A 19,774-nucleotide genomic window follows, 5' to 3' on the forward strand; every position below is an offset into this window, starting at 1 on the left:
CAGCTATCCAGTAGCAGGTTTTTTTTAGACAATGGCTGAAGATCTACCTACCCTGGGCGTGGGCTCCCTAAACGTGAGGGGGCTGAACACCCCCACCAAAAGATCCCTGGTCTGCAGGGAATTCAGGAGGACTAAACTAGACGTGCTTTTCTTTCAGGAGACGCACTGGGCGAGGGGGAAAGAACCGAGGCTACGGGGAGGGGGGATTGGGGAAGTCCTCAGCGCCTCCCACAAGACCAAGAAAAGGGGGGTGGCCATAGTGCTAGCGAGGGACATTGGTTTTGAAGTAGAAGCCTCATTGAAAGACCCGGAGGGGCGGTTCCTGCTGGCGAGGGGCTCCCTGCGGGGCTCCCCCTTAACACTTGCAGTGGTGTACGGCCCCAACGAAGGCCAGGCGCAATTCTGGGAGGGAGTGAAGAACAGATTAAAACTATTCGTACACGGGTTGATGGTGGTGGGGGGGGACTTTAACATGGTCCTGGACCCGAAAATTGATAGGAAACGCCTGGAACCCCAACCCACCAGGGCTGCAGATGAAATTATGGCCCGCTCCTTCCAACGGATCAACACAGAGCTGGGCCTTGTGGATACCATCCCGACCCCTAGGGCTGAACACCCCTCCTTCACATACTATTCTGCAATCCACACATCATACTCCCGAATAGACTACATCCTGGTAGACGAACCCCTGCGCCCATATGTCTCCGGCTATGAGGTTGACCCGGTCCCCTGGTCCGACCATGACCTGGTCCGTACCACCATTATAGGGGAATGGCGAGGTGGCAGAAAAGGGCGATGGAAGTGCAATGACTCCCTGCTGAAGGACGATATCCTGGCGCAGGAAGTGCAGGATGCCATTACGGAATACTTCAAGCTGAACGACAATGGCGAAGTGGGTGCGCATGTGCTGTGGGACGCCTTCAAGGCGACCTTACGCGGGGTTCTCATAAGAATGGGGGCACAGAAAAAAAGGGAGAGGGAGGCACAAGAAAAATCTCTTAGGGAAAAGATCGCACAGCTCCAGCCGGGAGGCCCCCCGGAGGCACCCTTGGCCATGGATCAAATCACAGCCCTAGAAAATGACAAACTACAATTGAAAGATCTCTTGTTGCACAAAACTGAGCGCAACCTCCAGCTAGTGAAACAAAAATATTATGAGAAGGGGGACAGAGCCGATAAAATCCTGGCCTGGAAACTTAGAGAGGTCCAGAGGAGCAGAATGGTGAGGGCAATCAGGAACGAACGGGGCTCACTAGACCATAGCACCCCAGTCATAGGAGCGGCTTTTCGACGCTACTATGAACAATTATACTCGTCAGAATATGCCGGGGAAGACACTCAGATTGAGGAGTTCCTGGACTCTATCCAGATCCCATCCCTGACAGGCGAGATGGCGGAGGGTCTAGAGGGAGGGGTCACAGAGGAGGAAGTGGAGAATGCAATCGGTGGGATGAAGGCGGGAACATCCCCGGGGGAAGATGGGTTCTCAGTATACTTCTATAAGAGGTTCCGGTCTATTTTGGCCACACACCTGGCAAAGGTATTCAATGCTGTACTGGAGGGGGGCACCCTGCCGGAAACGATGATGAGAGCCATCATAGTGGTATTGCCCAAGGAAGGAAAAGACCCCACTGACTGCTCCTCCTACCGCCCGATCTCCCTCCTAAATACAGATGTCAAGATCCTAGCTAAGGTGATGGGTAAACGGTTGGAGGGGATAATGCCCAAGTTAGTACACGGGGATCAAGTGGGGTTCCTGAAGGGCAGGCAGGGCCCGGATAATATCAGGAAGACCATAGACCTAATCCACTATGCCCAGGAATCAGACCTGGGGGCGAGTTTGCTTTCCTTGGACTCCGAGAAGGCATTCGACAGTCGAGTGGAGGTACATGCAACTCCTCCTCCGTCGAATGGGCTTTGGGCCTCACGTTAGGACCTGGGTCTCCGCCCTCTATAGAGCCCCAACAGCGAGAGTGCAGGTGAACGGGGAACTCTCCGACTCATTCCCCCTCACGAGGGGAACACAACAGGGGTGCCCACTCTCTCCGTTAATCTACGTCCTGACGATGGAACCTCTGGCCATAGCAGTCTGGGCCCACCCCGACATCAAAGGGATCAAAAGGGGAGAAGTAGAGTTCAAGCTCTCCCTGTTCGCTGACGACATCCTAGCGTACTTGGTGGAGCCCAGCTCCTCGCTCCCCCCCCCCCTCCTGCGTCTGATGACAGCCTTCGGGCAGTTCTCGGGACTAAAAATAAATGCAGCTAAGTCAAAGCTCCTACCCATGAGGGCCCAGGACCCGTGGTTGGACCCCCGGGACAGGTGTGCGGGGATTGCGGTGGGGAGGGATTCCATCAGGTACTTGTGGGTAACCCTGACTAGAGATCTCTCGAGATTGGCCCCGGAGAACTATGGGCCTATCCTGGCGGGGGTTATGTCTGACCTGAGGAGATGGGATGGTATGATTCTGTCCTGGTATGGGCGCATGACAGCGATAAAGATGAACGTACTACCGAGATTACTATATTTATTCACCGCGCTCCCAACGGAGGTCCCCGCCCAGTTGCTCCGTGAGCTACAAAAAGGGAGGGCCCCGAGAATAGGAAAGGCCGCCCTAACACTACCCAGAGAGGAGGGCGGGTTCGGACTACCGGACTTTCTCCTTTACTACCGGGCCGCCCAGCTGCGGGTCCTGCTGGAGCACATGAGGGAGGGGATGGGCACCTACTGGTCATACCTGGAGGACATGGACGCCCACCCTCTGAAAGTGCGCGACCTCCTGTGGCTGCCGCGTAGACTCATCCCGAGCAAACTGAAAGCCCACCCAACCCTGGGAATACTTTGGACAATCTGGAAAGAGGGACCCACAACCTCATACCTCACGACATGGCCCTCGCCAATGTCTTCACTTTGGGGCCACCCGCTCAAATTAGGTAGCAGGGGATTTAGGAATGCCCAGTCATGGTCGGATGGGGGTCTGGAATGGGCGGGACAACTGTTCAAAGAGGGTGAGTTCCTCGAATACGAGGCCCTGCGAGATGCACTGGGGCGGGAGTCACTTTCAATCTTTGAATATCTGCGCCTGAAGGGCATCCTTTGTGACCAGAAATGGGGCCAGAACCTACGGAGGCAGCTGACCCCCTTCGAAAAGTATCTGGACACGGCCACATCGAGGAAGGGGGCGGTCTCCAAAATGTACCAAATACTGAACACTGTTAACTTGGAGGGGAGAAGAGGGTTTCGGGGGTTTTGGGACGACCTGGCAGGGGAACCATTCACGGAGGAGGCGTGGTCCAAAGTCTTTAAGATAGCATTTCATGGGAACCTATTTACATCGGACATGGAGCACAATTTCAAGATTCTACAGGGCTGGCATAGGGACCCGTTGAAACTGTCCAAGATGTTTTCGGGAGTGTCCCCCAGATGACCAAGGGGTTGTGGCCAAGTGGGATCGAGGGGGCATATGTGGTGGTCCTGTCCCTAGGTGCAGGAGTTCTGGGAGAAGGTACGGGGGTGGATGGCCGAGGTCACCGAGGAACTAATCCCACTCAACCCCCTAACAATGTTGCTGGGCCTCCCCCCGGAGGACACTGAACTGTATAGGTACCCAAGAATGTGGGAGACGATGCTGCGAGCGGGCAGAGTGGCCCTGGCACAAAGGTGGAAGAGCCCAGAGACCCCGTCCAAGGAAGATTGGCTTAAGAAACTAAAAAACATGTTCTTAATGGACAAATTGACGGCCATGGTAAATAACGAATTGGGCTCCTTTCAGGCTAACTGGTATGGGGTCTATGGGGCATGTGTCTGGGACCCCCACTGACAATATGAGTACACTCAGGCAGAATGGCGGGGGCGGGTTTGGAATGCATCACTCAGGGATGTAGGAGTAGCCCAGGACCCGGGAGACGCCGGATCTCACTCAGCCAATTTGGACACGAGAGTATAGCAAACCTCTGTGGCAACGCTCGACGAGCGACGACAACAGCTCCAGCTGTTCGACTTTTGAAGTGACTCTGATCTGGGGGGAGGGGAGGAGTTGGGGTGGGGGAAAGGGGGGAGAGGGAATCTGGGGGTTTAACGACAATGTTAAATTATGATGATTACGACGCTTCCAGCGTTGCCGTTTGTATTTTTCTTCGAAAAACTACCAATAAAACCAAAGTTAAAAAAGATGCGGCATGTGACCTCTCCCCTTTCATCACAAAATTAATTAATGCCTCCTTCTCTACTGGTTCTATCCCCACCAACCTAAAACAATCCTGGGTACTGCCACTACTAAAAAAACCACACTTGACCCAGCCACGCCCACAAACTATAGACCCATAACGACTGTGCCATTCCTTCTAAAAATATTGGATAAGGTCGCATACGTGCAAATTCAGAAGTATCTGGAAGCCCACCATCTACTTGGAGCTAGGCAATCAGGTTTCCGTCCTCAACATGTGACTGAGACTGCCCTCATTGACCTTAAAGCCCAGATCGATAAACTTAAGAGATCATGGCCAAGCAGCCTTACTCCTCCTCCTAGACCTTTCCGCAGCATTTGACCTGGTCGATCACGCGGTCTTATGCACTCACACACGTCAGCCTACTTTTCCGTTGAGGCCATTACATGGATTAGATCTTTCCACAACGGCAGAACTATGAGGGTCTTTTCACCTACAGCTGAAGCAGACCCTACATTCCCATCACCTGTGGCATGCCACAGGGCTCCTGTGTCTCCCCCACCCTGTACAATATATTTAGTAAGCCCCTTTTCGATGATTTGGATCATCTCGGTATCACCTACACCAACTACGCGGATGATACTCAGATCCTCCTTCCGCTTTCTGGAGATTATGGAAAGGATTTGGCCTTGGTGAATAGAGTGTACATCATCATCCAGGCATGCATGGCCACATATGGACTATGCCTGAATGATGATAAAACTGAACTTATAATTCTAGGTACTACTACCAGTCGGAAGAAATTGGGCTCTGCCTATTGCTCCTTCATGATCAATGGGAATAGTATCAAGGTGGGACAAGAGGTTAAAACCCTAGGCTTTTACCTGGACTCCACCTTCTCCTACATCAAACAGGTGAACTCTCTAGCCTCTTCCACGGCCTACACTTGTAAATTGATCCGTGCAGCCAAACCCTTCCTATCTGACACAAGCTGTTTGACCCTTGCCAGAGCCCTCATACTGTCCTGCCTGGAATACTGTAACGCTCTCTATCTTGGGTCCCCCAAAGCCATCACCAGCAAACTCCAAACTCTCCAGAACAATGCTCTTAGAGCGCCATTGGGCATCTCTAGAAGAGAGCATATTACAGCATATCGTCAACAGAACAATTGGCTTTCTGTCAAAGACAAAATCCTCCTAAAAACTGCCTCACTTACTCACAAATCCCTCAACAATGCTGCCCCTATCTATCTCATCGATAGATTCCATAGACAGACCTCCCTGGGACCAACAAGAACAGTATACAAAGACTGCCTTTCTGTCCCCAATTTTAAACGTTCTACCCAGTCAAAGCAGCAAAATTATGGAACTCTCTACCACCACCCCTTAGAATGGACTTGCACTATCAGAACTTCCGATCTAAGGTCATTTTATGGTTGAAAACGTACGCTTCCATCATAGCTAGGTGCTTAGTCTATCAGACTCTTGCTTACTGTACCCATTGATGCCTACTTGCATCAATGGGTATATTACTGTATGTTATATATATTTTTTTTCGATGTTGTAACCAAGCTTCGCAATCTCATGTAAATGCTGCGCACTGCTACCTGAGGGTATGACGGCGCATTACAAATAATAAACAAACAATAATACAATTTATTGTCAAAAATCATTTCCTTTAGTTTTGTCACTTAACTAAACATATGCTCTGACCAGAGGCTTCGATAATGTTTTTCATCATTTAATATAAAACCTAAAACAATCTTTTATACAGGAGACTCAGCAGCATTTTGCAAAATATTTGGCAATATTCTCTTAAAGTGGGCTCAACTTCAAATACATAACATATTACAAAGAAGCAAACATCTGAATAAATCATAAACCATAAAGCACAATAATAGTTGAAAACAAATAAAGCAAAAGCAAGAAAAGCTATAAAATTAGAAGAAACAAAAAAGAAAAGGAAAAAGACTTTCCATTTAAACTAAACCACTGAGTATCACAGAGGTTTAATTCCTCACCTATGTCAAGGGATGTTATAAGATTACTCAGTTTCCACCCTATTTCAATTATGGAAGTCCACAAATACATATTCCAAGGGTGCCAAAGAAAAAATAATTTCCAGTTATTATTCCTTATGGGGATTGAAGATAGATGGCTGGTGTCAATTTAGTTTGTATATTCACACTTGCCAGTAGTTTCTTACAGTACTGCTCGGGTCTACGTATAGAGCCTGGCCTTGCTAATACAGGCACAAGCAGCACCCCTGAGCGCCAAAAGGGGGTCAGCCAGGTGTGGTCAAATACGCTTCGGCGTGATGATCTAAACAGAAAACGCCTTCCTCAGGACCAAATGTCAGATGTGTAAGAAATTGACCCCTAGAAAATGAAGAGTCAAGAGTAAAGTACAACCCAAAAATGGCTAATACATGTCTACAAAGAATCAATTTCCATCCCAGAGTTATTTTACATAGGGGGCTAAGAAATGTCAAAATGGAAACAGTTAGTCAATGTGGTGACTAAGAGTAGGAAAAGAAGAAGGAGAAAGAATAGACACCGAATCCCAATGTGTAATCATTCAACATTCACTAGAGGATTGTGCTCCAAGAGAGCACAATAAAAAAGATATACCTCATTATCTAAAGTGAATAAGTAAATGAATTTATACATTCGAGAAGCCACAATAAGATCTCCGCAGGAAAACAAGACCCGTATGCAGACAAAGTCGCCTAGGTGGAGTAAAGCATGAGGAACTGAAAAATTAGTGGAATAGAGGACAACAGGCCTACAAAGTGTGCCCAAATCCAAAAGAGATTCTTTATCTCAATTGGGGCTGTAAACAGATGGCTGGTAACTATGCCCAGCAATCCATAATGGAAATATTGTAGTGTCGGCTCACTGGAAGCCACCAGAGTACACTACACCAAATGTAGTCTGCACCCAATCCAAGTGCCTAGAAGAAACAAAAATCAAACCAAGATATATATGTCTCCCTCTAGTCACCCTGAAATCCTAGGGGATATACAATGTTGACAGACCGGAAGGTATAGCACATAAAATAAGGCTGTACCTGGTGCTGCAGGCTATGGATACCATAAAAGGCTACGTGTTCTCATATTCACTCGTATCCCAATTGCCGCTGCACGCCTGCTTCACGATAGGCGTCTAAAAAGAAAGCGCATACAAAATGGTATGTCAAAGGTGCGCTATCACTGTATGCTGCCAGCGGCTTTCGTAAAAGCTGAAATCATATTAACAACGAACATGTACTTACAGAGCTCGTGGAGTGAAGTTAAATTGCTGTCTCCGCTGTAGTGAGAAAGGCAATCCTTCAGAGGGCCATACACGGAGTACAGAGTCGCCGTGTCGTTTGCGAAAGTCATTGAGTTAAATAACGTGCGGCAGAATGTCCACGTTGCTATGGTGATTTGGAGCTGGTTACACGACCTGTATCAGAGGAAGTGCACCATAGTTTGAGTAGTAGTGATAGATCATCGAGTCGAATGACGTGCAGCAGAATGTCCACGTTTCTATGGTAATTCGGGCTCGATACACAGCCTATATCAGAGGAAGTACGCCATTGTTTAGCGAGTGGCCAGACATGGAATTACACCCTACAGGAGGCTCTCTCTCTCTCTGTAGTTGAATGGAAGAGAAGTTCAAGTAGAGAGTCTAGTCAGCGCTTAGACCTATTGGAGATATTATCAATTATGTGTGTGCCTTAATATTGCTTTAATAGTGCCCCACAGCTGTTACTTGTGGAACAAAGCAGTAATGCAACGGAATGAAAGAATAGATGTGTCACGAAATAAAAAATGTTGTCCTATGTGATGATAGTTACATCCTAGTGTGGACAATATAGCCCATGTACTGGCCTGTAAGTCTACAAGGCTAAGTAAGACAATCTATACCGATGCCTACGCGGTGGAACAAGACAAGAGGGTAAATAGAGGACAAAAGTTAGGTAACCTCTAGCAGTCGAGGTATCATGATTGCCATTAAACTGGTGCAATACTGCCGTCTATGTTCTCCAGTGGTAAGGCTAAACAGCCTGTAAGCCAGTGGGTATAGAAAGGCGCTGTAATGGCCATATTGGAACTCGAGTACCTGGCTGAAAAAATTCCAATGCAAATATCTTTAACATCCTCTAGGGCGTGCAATGCCTACTCAGTTGCAGCGTTGTTGGCACCCATGGCACCAGATGGGAGGTCATGTGGTATATAAAGAGATCCACACAAGCCCCCTTACCTCAGGTGTTACCAATGTCCCCAAACTTGGAGGTTGAGGACAAGGACAAATGCCAAACAATCCATCAGACAGGTAAGATGGGAGGACTGATGAGGAATCTAAGCAATCCATCAGACAGGTAGGACGGGAGGACTGGTGACGGATCTAAGCAATCCATCAGAGAGGTAGGATGAGAGGACGGATGAGGAATCGGAGTAATCCATCAGACAGGTAGGATGGGAGGACTGATGAGGAATCGGAGTAATCCATCAGACAGGTAGGACGGGAGGACGGATGAGGAATCGGAGTAATCCATCAGACAGGTAGGATGAGAGGACGGATGAGGAATCGGAGTAATCCATCAGACAGGTAGGATGAGAGGACGGATGAGGAATCGTAGTAATCCATCAGACAGGTAGGATGGGAGGACTGGTGATGGATCTAAGCAATCCATCAGAGAGGTAGGATGAGAGGACGGATGAGGAATCTGAGTAATCCATCAGACATGTAGGATGGGAGGACTAATGAGGAATCTGTAGGAGGAAAGACTTGTCCATCAGAAATAGCAATACAAAAAGGTAAGCAAAATGTTATTCTAATGGATACCCCCTTCCAACAGAATGACCGACAGAATGACTGCTAACCAAAGCAGTAAACAGAAGCCAGGTAGGAGGTGAACAAGGAACCAGTACCTACGTCAGAAACCAATAAAATACGGAACAGAACAACCTAACTTGGTATCCTCACCCGAAACCGAGGCCAGAAAATAATGGTTTCCAAAAACGTGAATGAAGGCTCCACACAGGTCACTGAAATGCCTAGTAGTGGTCCGCCCCCTTGTTAGGGAGAATTCTCTCTTTAGGCTGAATTTCCTAACCTAGTGAGTCCCCCAGCAGCTTTGCCGGATTTCTGGAGTTTGTTTTTTCCTCCTGCCAAGAGTGAGACTCATTCTCCCACTCTTGGACACGATTTATGGTGTTCCTTTGAACGTTAATGTGTTTTATGGGCTATGGGGTCCTTTACTCCATAGGGTCTCATGTGTTTTTACTATGTGTGTTACACAGCACCCTCTCCCAGGGCATGTAAAGTCACCATTGGCTTTACTAGTCCCAAATTATTAACAGAAACCAGTACAAACCATCATATTGTGGACGTACTGGTCGGGGCAATTCGATTGCCCCGGGGTCTGTTAGTCGAGGGGGCACGTCTCCGTCCCCCCTGATCGAGTTTTGGCTGGTGGCAGTGGAAACTACTTTTTATATTCGACCGCAAATATTTTCCTATGGGATTTTCCCATTGTTCGAGGCTTCCAACTTTAATTATTTAATTCTCATAGCCCCGAACATATCGCTGGTTTATTTATTTAATATTAATTCGCCGGTTGGTATTTTTTTGCCAGGACTCTATTCTAAAATGGCGTTTGTGTTCTCTTCTGTGACTCCAACCCGAGCCCTTTGTTCCACTTTTTGGCGGGCTTCTCCACAGAAGCCTCCAAAAGTGGTGCCACTCTGTCTGGGTACCACAGGGGGTGTGGGAGGTGGTTTAGGCACCCTGGACTGAGTTACCTTGGTAACTCAAATCGCACTCTTGTGTGATTGTCCCAAGTGGTGAGCCGGCCGGCTCATCACTTAGCATGTTTGATTGACAGCTAGGCTGAGTGAATGGAGGTATGCTGCATAAAAGCAGGGCTTTGGGGACTGGAACTTCAGAGGTCGCCACAGGACCGGAGAATCTGACGAGGGAGAAGCTGAGCCGACCTACCACGACGATACCACCGGTGGAGCCCTGCGGAACCGACTCACCACTTCCCAACAACTGAGAAGATCTCCCGGCTGGAGAGGCTTCTTCCCCTGACTGGTGGGTACAACCAGTTTTTACCTTCCTTCTTCGCACCTCAGACCAGTTTGTGGTCGAACTGCCCGTGCCAAGCACCCCAGCGGCCGGATAGCCACTCACCACTGAACCACGAATCAACGGATCGCTCCTTGTACCCGAGAAACTCTGCAGCTGGTTTCTTCCCTGGCAGTGCAACGGACTCCTGTCTTCCTCCACGACGAGATCCTCTCTTCCCCCAGACGAAGCACCGACTTGCTTCCGCTGCCAGGAACAACTGCCCCCGCTGGAGTCTTCTCGCCACTTTAAGGTACCGTGTCCGCCAGGCCTCCCTTTCTAAAGATTGCTACAAGGTAATAATAACTCCTTAACCTTCTGGACTGGGCTGGCCGCCTTGACCCTCTAACTGGTCCCTTTCTTTGGTCCAACTCCTTTTTGAACCTTTACAAGACTTTTGTGCACTGCAACCGTGTGACCTTGGACACATTTCGTTTTGATCCTCTGAAAGTGGATCCGGCCTATTGAACTCTAACTTCACGGTTTTACTTTGCCTTCCTCTCTTGTTATGTTCTTGTAAAAGTGTTGGGATCTGTTTCAATTTGTTCTCTGCTTTTCTCTCCCTTTTTAAAACAAACTATTAGAGTGCCATTTACGTGAAGCGCTCACCGCTGTCTGAAAATAAGTGGGGCTTTACTTAAGACTTGTCTAATATTCTTTTAAGGGAGTATATATCTTTTAGTGACCGTGCTTTTGAATTGCTTACTATTAGTGCCTGTGTATTTTTCTAGATGTGGTTTTTAAATAAATAATTATATCGCTTTTACACCAAGCCCTGGTCAGTGTTTACTTGTACCATTGTGTGCTCTTGACCTATTGTGAATACTCTGTATACTGCCTAACTCTTCTTGAGGGAAGTCTGACTGCTCAGCCACAGCTACCAAGTGAATCTGTGTGGTACAGACTGCTACCAAGTGGGTTTACTGCCAAACACCTGTAGTCCTAAATCTTTTGCAGTGGTCCCAGAGGGAACTGCACATGTTTCTGCCTAACACCCCTCAATGAATGAGCATGCACACCTAGAGGCACTTCCTTGCCCACGAGTGTGCAAAAACAGCACTTCTATGGAGTACAGTGTTTTCTTGGGTGGCTCTAACTGGACACAACACATGCATAGGATTCAGATCTCATTTGGTTCTTCAGGTGGAAGGTTGGAGGAAGGCCCAGAGTACTGGGGAACAACTCAAGGGACACTAAGCAAAAGGTTGGAGGAAGTAGGGATAAAGTAGGATGGCCTATTCTAAAAAGGGTCTAATGCCCAGAGTCCAGTTTTCCTATTGCAACTGTCTCCTGGTGATCCAAAGAGGATGTGTATTTGCGAGTCACGATGAGGGATTTTTAAGTGCCCCAGGACAAATCATGGTCTTCTCTGTTACCTTGGTTATGGCCTTGGTCTCAGTCTTCCGTTAGATGTAAAAGAGCATGACTGCTACTGGGGCCAGACCTTTATTGCTCCCCTTATCTACAGGATGTTTCTCTTCAGTGAGTTACTGGGGAACGATATACAACTGGCCGCATTTGTGGGTAGAAATTCTCTTTCCTTCCCATCATAGGCAACACTTCTGGAACTTTATACCCAGACAAATCTGCTCTGTGGGTGACCATTTGATGTTCGAGAAACAGCTAAAACAAGGTTGTAAACTGGCCTGGCTAACAACCCCATCACAACAGGCGTTGGGCAACAAAATCTCCCTCAAACCCTAGGCCAGCACACCACACATTAACAGCTATTCCACCAAAGCCAATGCACAGCCAAGGCCTCCCAATCTAGCAATTTGCTTCAGACCATGGCTTTTTATTTTTTTTAATTTGTTTACAGCCACAAAGATCGTATTCGCCGACTTGCCAGTCAAGACGGACAAGGCAAACACCCCAATCTTCTATAACCATGATGGGACATTACTAATTATATTAAAGATACTCCAGCATGGCAAGCCCCCACAGTACATACCTCAGCTTCCCACTACCGCAGACCATGCACTACTACTCCACCCTTCCTCGCGCCAACACTTTACAAATGCAAGACCTCCACCACTATATATTTTGTAAATTATATTTGGGGGGGGGGGGGGAGAGACTTAAATAATCCATATGGAATATTTAAGTTTACAAAAAACATGTTGGGTTGAATTCTCAGAAATGTGCCAATTCCCACCACCTTTGCTGGATTTTGAGGACTTACATTTTTTTACCTGGAGAGAGTGAGACCCTTTTTCCCACTCATGTATTTTAATGTGAATGTTACCTCGGTTTCTTTTAGTTGTGGAGTCTGACAAACTCCATAGGCATCTTTTACATTGTGTCGCACAGCACCTTCAGTCTTTCAGATTTCCCCACGGTTTAAATACCTTCTCTGGGATAAACTATTGTTTCCGAGAGCAGTAAAGTGAAATTGACTTTACTTACCATTGTAAGTTTCTAGACCCAGCACACACTATCTTACAATAGAGTGCTGGAGGGGGTACTTAGTATCCACTGTGTCTAGATCCCCATGTAAAAAAATGTATGTTACCCTTTCCTCACTGAATGGCTGGTGGCAGTGGTCTCATTTGAACTACCATGGTTTGCATTTACTGCGGGCTTCTTTTGCACCTGTATTGCTCGCCCAGAGTGCACGGACAGTCATTAATCACCAGCGCAATTGCAGAGCCAATACTTTGAACGCAGGTAGACAACGCAATGACTTACAACCACACGCACGCTTAGAAAATAATGAGCACTTATACGGCTATTTAGTCAAAGCTTGGAAGCAACAAGTGATAACACAGAAATAAATCACAGAAAAGTCAGAATTCAAAAGAGAATACATCACTGTGGGCGTAACTGAATCCCTCATCTCGCCAGAAGTGGCTGGAAGACCCCGATAACAGCCAGGCCGAGAGCACAACAGCCCACAGGTATGCCGGACAAAGGCGTCCCCCTTCCGACTGAGGTCTTTGTACTTGTCCCGTCTGATCGTTGAGGGGTTCCGCATATATGCACTCCTCAAAAAGGGGTGGTAATTTCTCGAACCTTCTGGCAATGCACTTGCACATTGATGGGTAACTGTTGGTTGCCAGCTGGGTCAACCGACAGTAACCTCAAGGAGCAATGCTCCTCTTCTAAAAAACAGTTCTATAACTCATCTCGAAACCTTGGCGCAGGCATAGCAAACCACAACAAATCTTGTTATCAGGTATCAGCCGGCACCTGCGGATCTTAGCTTTCCCAGCGCTGTGTCCTTGGCTAAGAAGGCCTGCATTCCAGGCCCAGCAGTGAATAACGTTGAAAACATGTTTCGGAAAGCAAGTGCAGCTTTCCACTGAGGCATGGATAAATATCCATTATGGCTCTGAGTGCCCCCAGAATGCACTGCGCACCAGCGCCATGTTTTAGCTCGAGCATCACAGCACTTCCAGTAAGGCAACCACAGGAGCCATCTTTGACAAAATCGCCCCCGGTCTTCTTTTTTCACCATTTCTTTGTGGAATGGTCCTTCTAGAGATTTTCTCTGCGTGCCAATCCAAGTTTGGTCTCTTTGTTCATTTCGCCTTTGGCGGGATTCAGGAGTGAAGCCCATCTCTGGCTCCAGGGTAGGCAGGAAGTGAGGGAGGCGCCTGAAACTCCCTGTGCTTAGTCTCCGAGGAGACCCAAATGCACTCTGTGTTGATTGGCTGGCTGACTGTCCGACAAGGACATCCACCCTGCTGGGTGATTGACAGCTAGGCTGGAATAAATGGGTGAAAACTGAATATAAGGCAAGTCTTTTGGCTTGGAAGGCAGAGTTGACCACTGGACGAAAGAACCGAAGAAGAACTTGAAAAGGACACCTGCTGAAACTCCTGGACCGCTGGTTTGCCCGGTGAAGCCCTGCTGCAGTGCCGAAATGCCAAGTTTGCATCGACAGAGAAGCCCGTGCAAGGACAACTTCTCCCTTTGAGTTGGTGGGACCAATCGACTCCAAAGTAAGCCACCTGATCATCCATCTCAGAGCTGGTTGAATTTCCATAGAGTTGCTGCTAGAAACCGTATAGCCAAGGAGAGGAACACCAGGATTGTGTGCGTTGCTTTTAAGCTGACCTAGAGCTTTTGGAAGATCCGCCGGACTCCCAAGAAGCAGGACTGACCAAGCCGGAGCCCCCTCAAAAGAATGCAGGACCCCAGAAGCAAGGAAAGTCCACCTCAACAGCCAGGAACCTTGGTGTTGCCATTTGCGGTAGACGCCAGGAGCTGAAACACGAAACATCAACTGAAAATGAAGTTTGCTGCTTGTAAGTTTTGACCTTTCAAGTACATTGCAGGAGGAGTCCCCCAACTTCCTCCCTCTTGTCCCCACGACTGAGGCCCAGGAACAGTGAGATCTGCAGAGCTGCACAGGAACAGAAGTCATCAGCTGCATCTTTTTCTTCATTGCGAAGGTACTGTAAAACAAGTCTATGAGAACTTACCTCTTGTAACTTCCACAACTCACAAGTCTAATCAGCTTGTGGCCCTATATTTGATTCTTCTTTTTAATCAAAAACTCCTAAGAACTTGTGCAAAGGCTTTTCCATTTACTTACCAGAATTGCTTCATCATATACAAGACTTTTGCCTATTGACTTTGGCTTAGCCTATTGCATTGTATGACTCTTCTAAGAGGATCTAAAAGTACTTGCCCTGATTAAGAATATTTGTGATCTCTTGTGATCTAATGACCTTTGCCTTTTACCAACTTTTAAGAGTATTCTAAATGCCAACAGTAAGATATTAATGTCCCCAGCACCCTTGTTATTGAAGTCACCTATGGTTGTGTCTGTGGGCCATCCCAAAAGGGTCCTTACTGATTCAGAAACTCTGAGTGTACAGTATTGAAGTGTATTTGTGTGTTACTATTCTATTGCTCCCCTCTGAAGAAGGCTTTAAAACTGACTGATAAATAATTGTTTATGCAAGAACCCTGAGTGTAAGAGTTTATTTGAATACCTGTAACTGAATCTCTGTAACTTCACTACTGCTCACATTTCCCCTCTTGAGATAGGCCTGGCTGCTCAACACGCTACAAAAACTGTGTAGTACAAGCTTATACCAAAGGTTGGGTTGCCTATACCTGTAGTCAGAGTTGTTTGTAGTGTCCCCAGAGGGTACTGCATTCAGAGTTTGTCTAGCAAAACATAAAAAATAACATGATAAAAATGGGGCAAGCTTATTTATAGTAAATCATTAATTTAAATAACCAACGAAAATAGGACAGTATTTGTAAGAAATTGTCATTTTAAACAAGGCCACTAGAAGGGGGTGGGGGTTAGGGCTCCACTTTCTGAGCAAAGAAAAAAGCAAAGGGCAAATTTGCGGGCTATACAAAAACTCTGACCTGTAAGAAAACTCTGGGCCCATACCCGCTAATATACCCAGCAAATTGACCAATGGGGAAAGGTTATTCACCCCCCCAGGGTTTGAATATTCAGTAAAAAAAACATATGTACAGTCACCACGCGTTCTTAAAATGCATTCAATGACTTAAATCCACAAAGGAGGTAAGTAAAGTAGTGCAGTAAAGATGGATGCAAGTCACAAGTGACATTCCCTGGCTTTAGTAGTCCAATCTCTAAGAAGAGTGGGCCCTTGTGTGCAAATGTTACAATGCTTCTCCCCAGAATGTATCCACAGCATTGGTGATTGTTAAAAAGAAGAGATGTAACAAAGTTACTGTGCAAGTAAAAACGGTGGAATGGAAGGAAACAAAGACTTGGTCCCAATGTAATCTTTTGGAGGACAGGCAGAGGGAGACAAATGCTTTGCGCTTAATTACTCCCCTGGCTCTCCGTGGGTGGTGGGGGTGCAGGGTTGGTTCTGATGAGGTGCTCACGAGCAGCGTGAGCAAGGGTTCTATTGTTCGCAACCAGCATCACGTGGCAACGAGAAAATGCAGAATGCAGCCCCCTTCAGGACACTTCACGGGATGGGGAAGGAGAGATCCAGTGACGCCCATCGCACTCCGATGATGTCAGGCATCCTTCCAGCCATGTTTGTAGAAGTCCTTCCAGGACAGGAGGCCTTGAAGCTGGGTGGCTGACTCACCAGGAAGGCGACACTTACCACAACCTGGCGACCACCAAAAGGTCCAGCTGCAAACGTGGAATGGCGTTGTTTCTAGCGAGGTAGCCACTGGAGAGCTAGACAGTCCACCGGATAGTCGAGGGACACTTCCAAAGGCTCAGGGCTGCATCTTCGGGAACACGTCGAGACTAGTTCCCATCAAACTCAGGGGTTGAAGCACAGCACAGGGCCTTCGCTTCACTGAGCCAGAGGCAAGAAGGGATCCTAAGCCTCTTCAGGAGTCTTCTTCAGACAGCTGCTGTTCAACAGGGATTCTTGGTTCGAAGTCAGATCTGCCGAAATGGATGCAGGTGTCCTCAACTTCTGCATGGAAGCAAGTCCTAGTCCAACCAACACACACACCAACACACCAACACACACACACACACACACACCAACACACACACACACACCTAAACTTATATGGGATGTCCTGACCTGGCAAGGCAGGAAGGCAGCCAAACGATATGGCTAAAGTACAAGCGAAAATCTTGTGGCGTGGCCATTTCAGGGCACTATCCACATTTAGTAGCCATATGTGGCAAACGAGTTTCTGCATATAAGAGCACAGAAACAGTAAAAATATAATTGCTGCCACCAGACAAATTAAAAGGAACAAAAAATGTCAATAAAGGCACTGCATTGCAAGATGCTGTGTGCGATGTTAAAAAGTTACCAAAGTAAAAGACAAATAGGGAAATAGTTTCCCAGTACTGATAGTCTGAAGGACGGATTAGTTTCCCCCACAACAATGAACAAAAAGTAGGGGAAGTGAAGCTGAAGGCTTTACTTCCCCCTCAAAAAGTCTGAACAAGTTAAAAAACAAAGCAAAAAGGGTGGGGGTCCATCGAAACTATGGAGGGTAAGTTGCCAAAAGAGAAATCTTTCCCAACACAAACCAACCAGAATATTTACATCTAGTTGTCCAATCTGGTTACTGTGCCAAACTCGCACTGCATGGTCCTCCTTAGAATACTAGAAGAAGTCTTGAAATCAGAGAGGACCACCAGCAGTGTACGAGCTACCAGGAGGCGATATACCAGAGCCCATGTGCTTGTCCGAAACCATTGTGCATCCTAGAAAGCGAAGGGGACGCTCCCCAGCATGCATACAGTTTAATACTCCCACCATGGGCACAGATTTTCCCTCACTTCACCTCCCAAAGGTCTGCAATCACCCAACAAGGCTCTAGAGTGACTAAAGAAAATTATACTTCGAGTCGTAGTGGTCCTTGGTTACACCCCCTTGCTTGTGTCACTTAAGAGACAGAACCGAGTGCAGCAAGCAAAACAGTTTTTTGTATAAGCCGCCAAGCGGGTTGATCGTTCGCTGCTGCGATCTGAGCGTGATCTGCAGGTCGCAAGTTCAAATCCCGGCAAGACCAACTCAGCCTTTCATCCCTCTGAGGTCGATAAATGAGTACCAATTCCTGTTGGGTGATATTGTATGTAAATATGTGCTCTGTAAAGTGCTTTGGATAAAGGCGCTATATAAATAACACATTATCATTCTACTTTAGAGCACTATGCAGCTCTGGAAACAATTCCTGGATGGGATGATAAAAAGAAAACGTAAAAAATGTACTGGACAGAAGTTTCATTACAGTTGATATGAAAACCAGCACAGCTGAGGCTCTAAAACTGAATTCCAAATGCAAATAAGGGCCTTTGAACATTCCCACCAACCAGGGAGTACTGACAGCCATCCAAGGGAGGAAATATGCAGCACCAGTTGAAGGGAGAAGCCAATACACCTAGGAAAGCTTGCAGAGAGACCAGCAGACCCGATCACAAGAAGAGTAGGCATGAGGCTGGAGAACCAATCATGGACACTTTTGCTTAATCAAGTCCACTATAAAAAAAATAAAAAATAAAAATCACAGCTTGCTGGATTGGGGCAGAGGGGGTGGGGGGGGTGGTGAGGAGTCTGTTAAACCAGTTTAGAGACCTTGAGGCAGAAGGCTCCAGCAGTGGAGGGCCAGAGTCCGGGTGAGACAGCTCGAAGTCTGCTGATGCCTTCATCTCGAACAGTGGTAGAGACTGGATCAATAGCAATATGGCAAGCTGAAAGCCTGCTGAGGACTACATCGCAGACCAGAAACAGGGCAAGGGAGTGCTACAAGCCTAGAGAGGGCAATAGCTCAGAACCTCGCAGGAGGCAGAGATAAGGAAGGAGATCCCTATGGTCTGTGAAAGGGTACACAGCAATGCCCAGGAGGATGCCCATGGCTAATGGGGGAGAATATTATAGCCTACGATTGAAGATCAAGGTAAACTTGTGATGAGAACATGTTGCACTCTCATGGCAAGGATGTACACAGGATGTCAGGTGGCGAATAAAATGGGGTACATTGAAAGTATTTACCTGCTCCCGACATGCTTCCTCGTAGTCTTGAAGAAGGTCGAAGATGGCACTTGATGTGTGGGTCTGAAAGAACTGCAGGAAGCATGAGAACATGCTCATTGTAGCTACAAGACAAAAAAAAAAAAAGCACTATTACGCGGACAGGCTTTGTAAAATGCAGAGATGTACTGGTGTTAATGAGCCTAAAAATCAAAACAGCTCCCAGTGTTGTGTGCTTTTATGTATAGCAGCTTCAATGTGCCCATCTGGTCATGATGCAGAAACTCCTTTTGGGACTTGTGGGAGCCATCAGAGTGAGCACACCCAATCAAAAGCACGTTCTGCAACACACCTGCAAACCCAATGATGGAAATGTAATACTTGCAACATTGGTTACACTAGAATTGCTACGGCTCTAATTGATGCAATGTGGTGTAGCTTTATTTAAGAAAGCCGGTTTCTGTGCATTGTTGAGCTTTTGTCCCATGCATACAAATGGGAGGCTAATGAGCAACTTGCACATGGGGTTGGATGTGCAGCATATCTAACGCCAAATCAGCCTTTGTGATCATTTCCAAACCTGTGAAACAAACTGTCGTTTTGCCTACCCCAGGGACAATGTACATTTTCGCCAAGAAAGGAACCTAGCATCATCAACAATACATATAAAGAACTGCGACATCCTACACGTGGAACAGATCAAAAGCTCTTGCATGGTACCTGGTCTCTAGTTACCAGTGATATGAAGGACTGAGCTTTGGCCCTTAGGTCATGGAGCCTACCAACAAGAGGTCCAGCGACAAGCCTTCATGGGGAGAATTCACAAGCAGAACAGGTCTGGTGACTACTCTGGTGGGGCCAGTGTTATTTTATTATCCTACTAACTTGATGCTAATGGTGTAGGAAGGAGTTCCTCGGATATGCTGTGAGGTGATGTGTTGCGTAATGGTGCGTGTGTGTGTTCCCTTTGATTACCACAGATTGCGTTAACAGTGAAAGTAGAACATTTTGCAGATTCCTGGCATCTTAATATAGACTAATGCGCATCAAACCTTCCAAAAACACAGAACAAAGGAAAGGCAACATTGCAAAAACG

General features: G+C 47.1%; 1 protein-coding gene across 2 annotated transcripts in view; it reads right to left on the bottom strand.

Moving 5' to 3' along the window:
* NUP107 (nucleoporin 107) overlaps window positions 1–19,774 on the bottom strand; it is a 790,450-nt gene that overhangs the window by 544,344 nt on the left and 226,332 nt on the right. For both annotated transcript variants that reach the window (XM_069629720.1, XM_069629721.1), the window contains one exon: window positions 18,700–18,803. In XM_069629720.1, the coding sequence (XP_069485821.1) occupies window positions 18,700–18,803 (104 nt within the window). The remainder of the gene's footprint in view (window positions 1–18,699; window positions 18,804–19,774) is intronic.

The sequence above is a fragment of the Ambystoma mexicanum genome, chromosome 12 (assembly GCF_040938575.1).
Source record: "Ambystoma mexicanum isolate Mex_15411 chromosome 12, UKY_AmexF1_1, whole genome shotgun sequence".
Lineage (NCBI taxonomy): Eukaryota > Metazoa > Chordata > Amphibia > Caudata > Ambystomatidae > Ambystoma > Ambystoma mexicanum.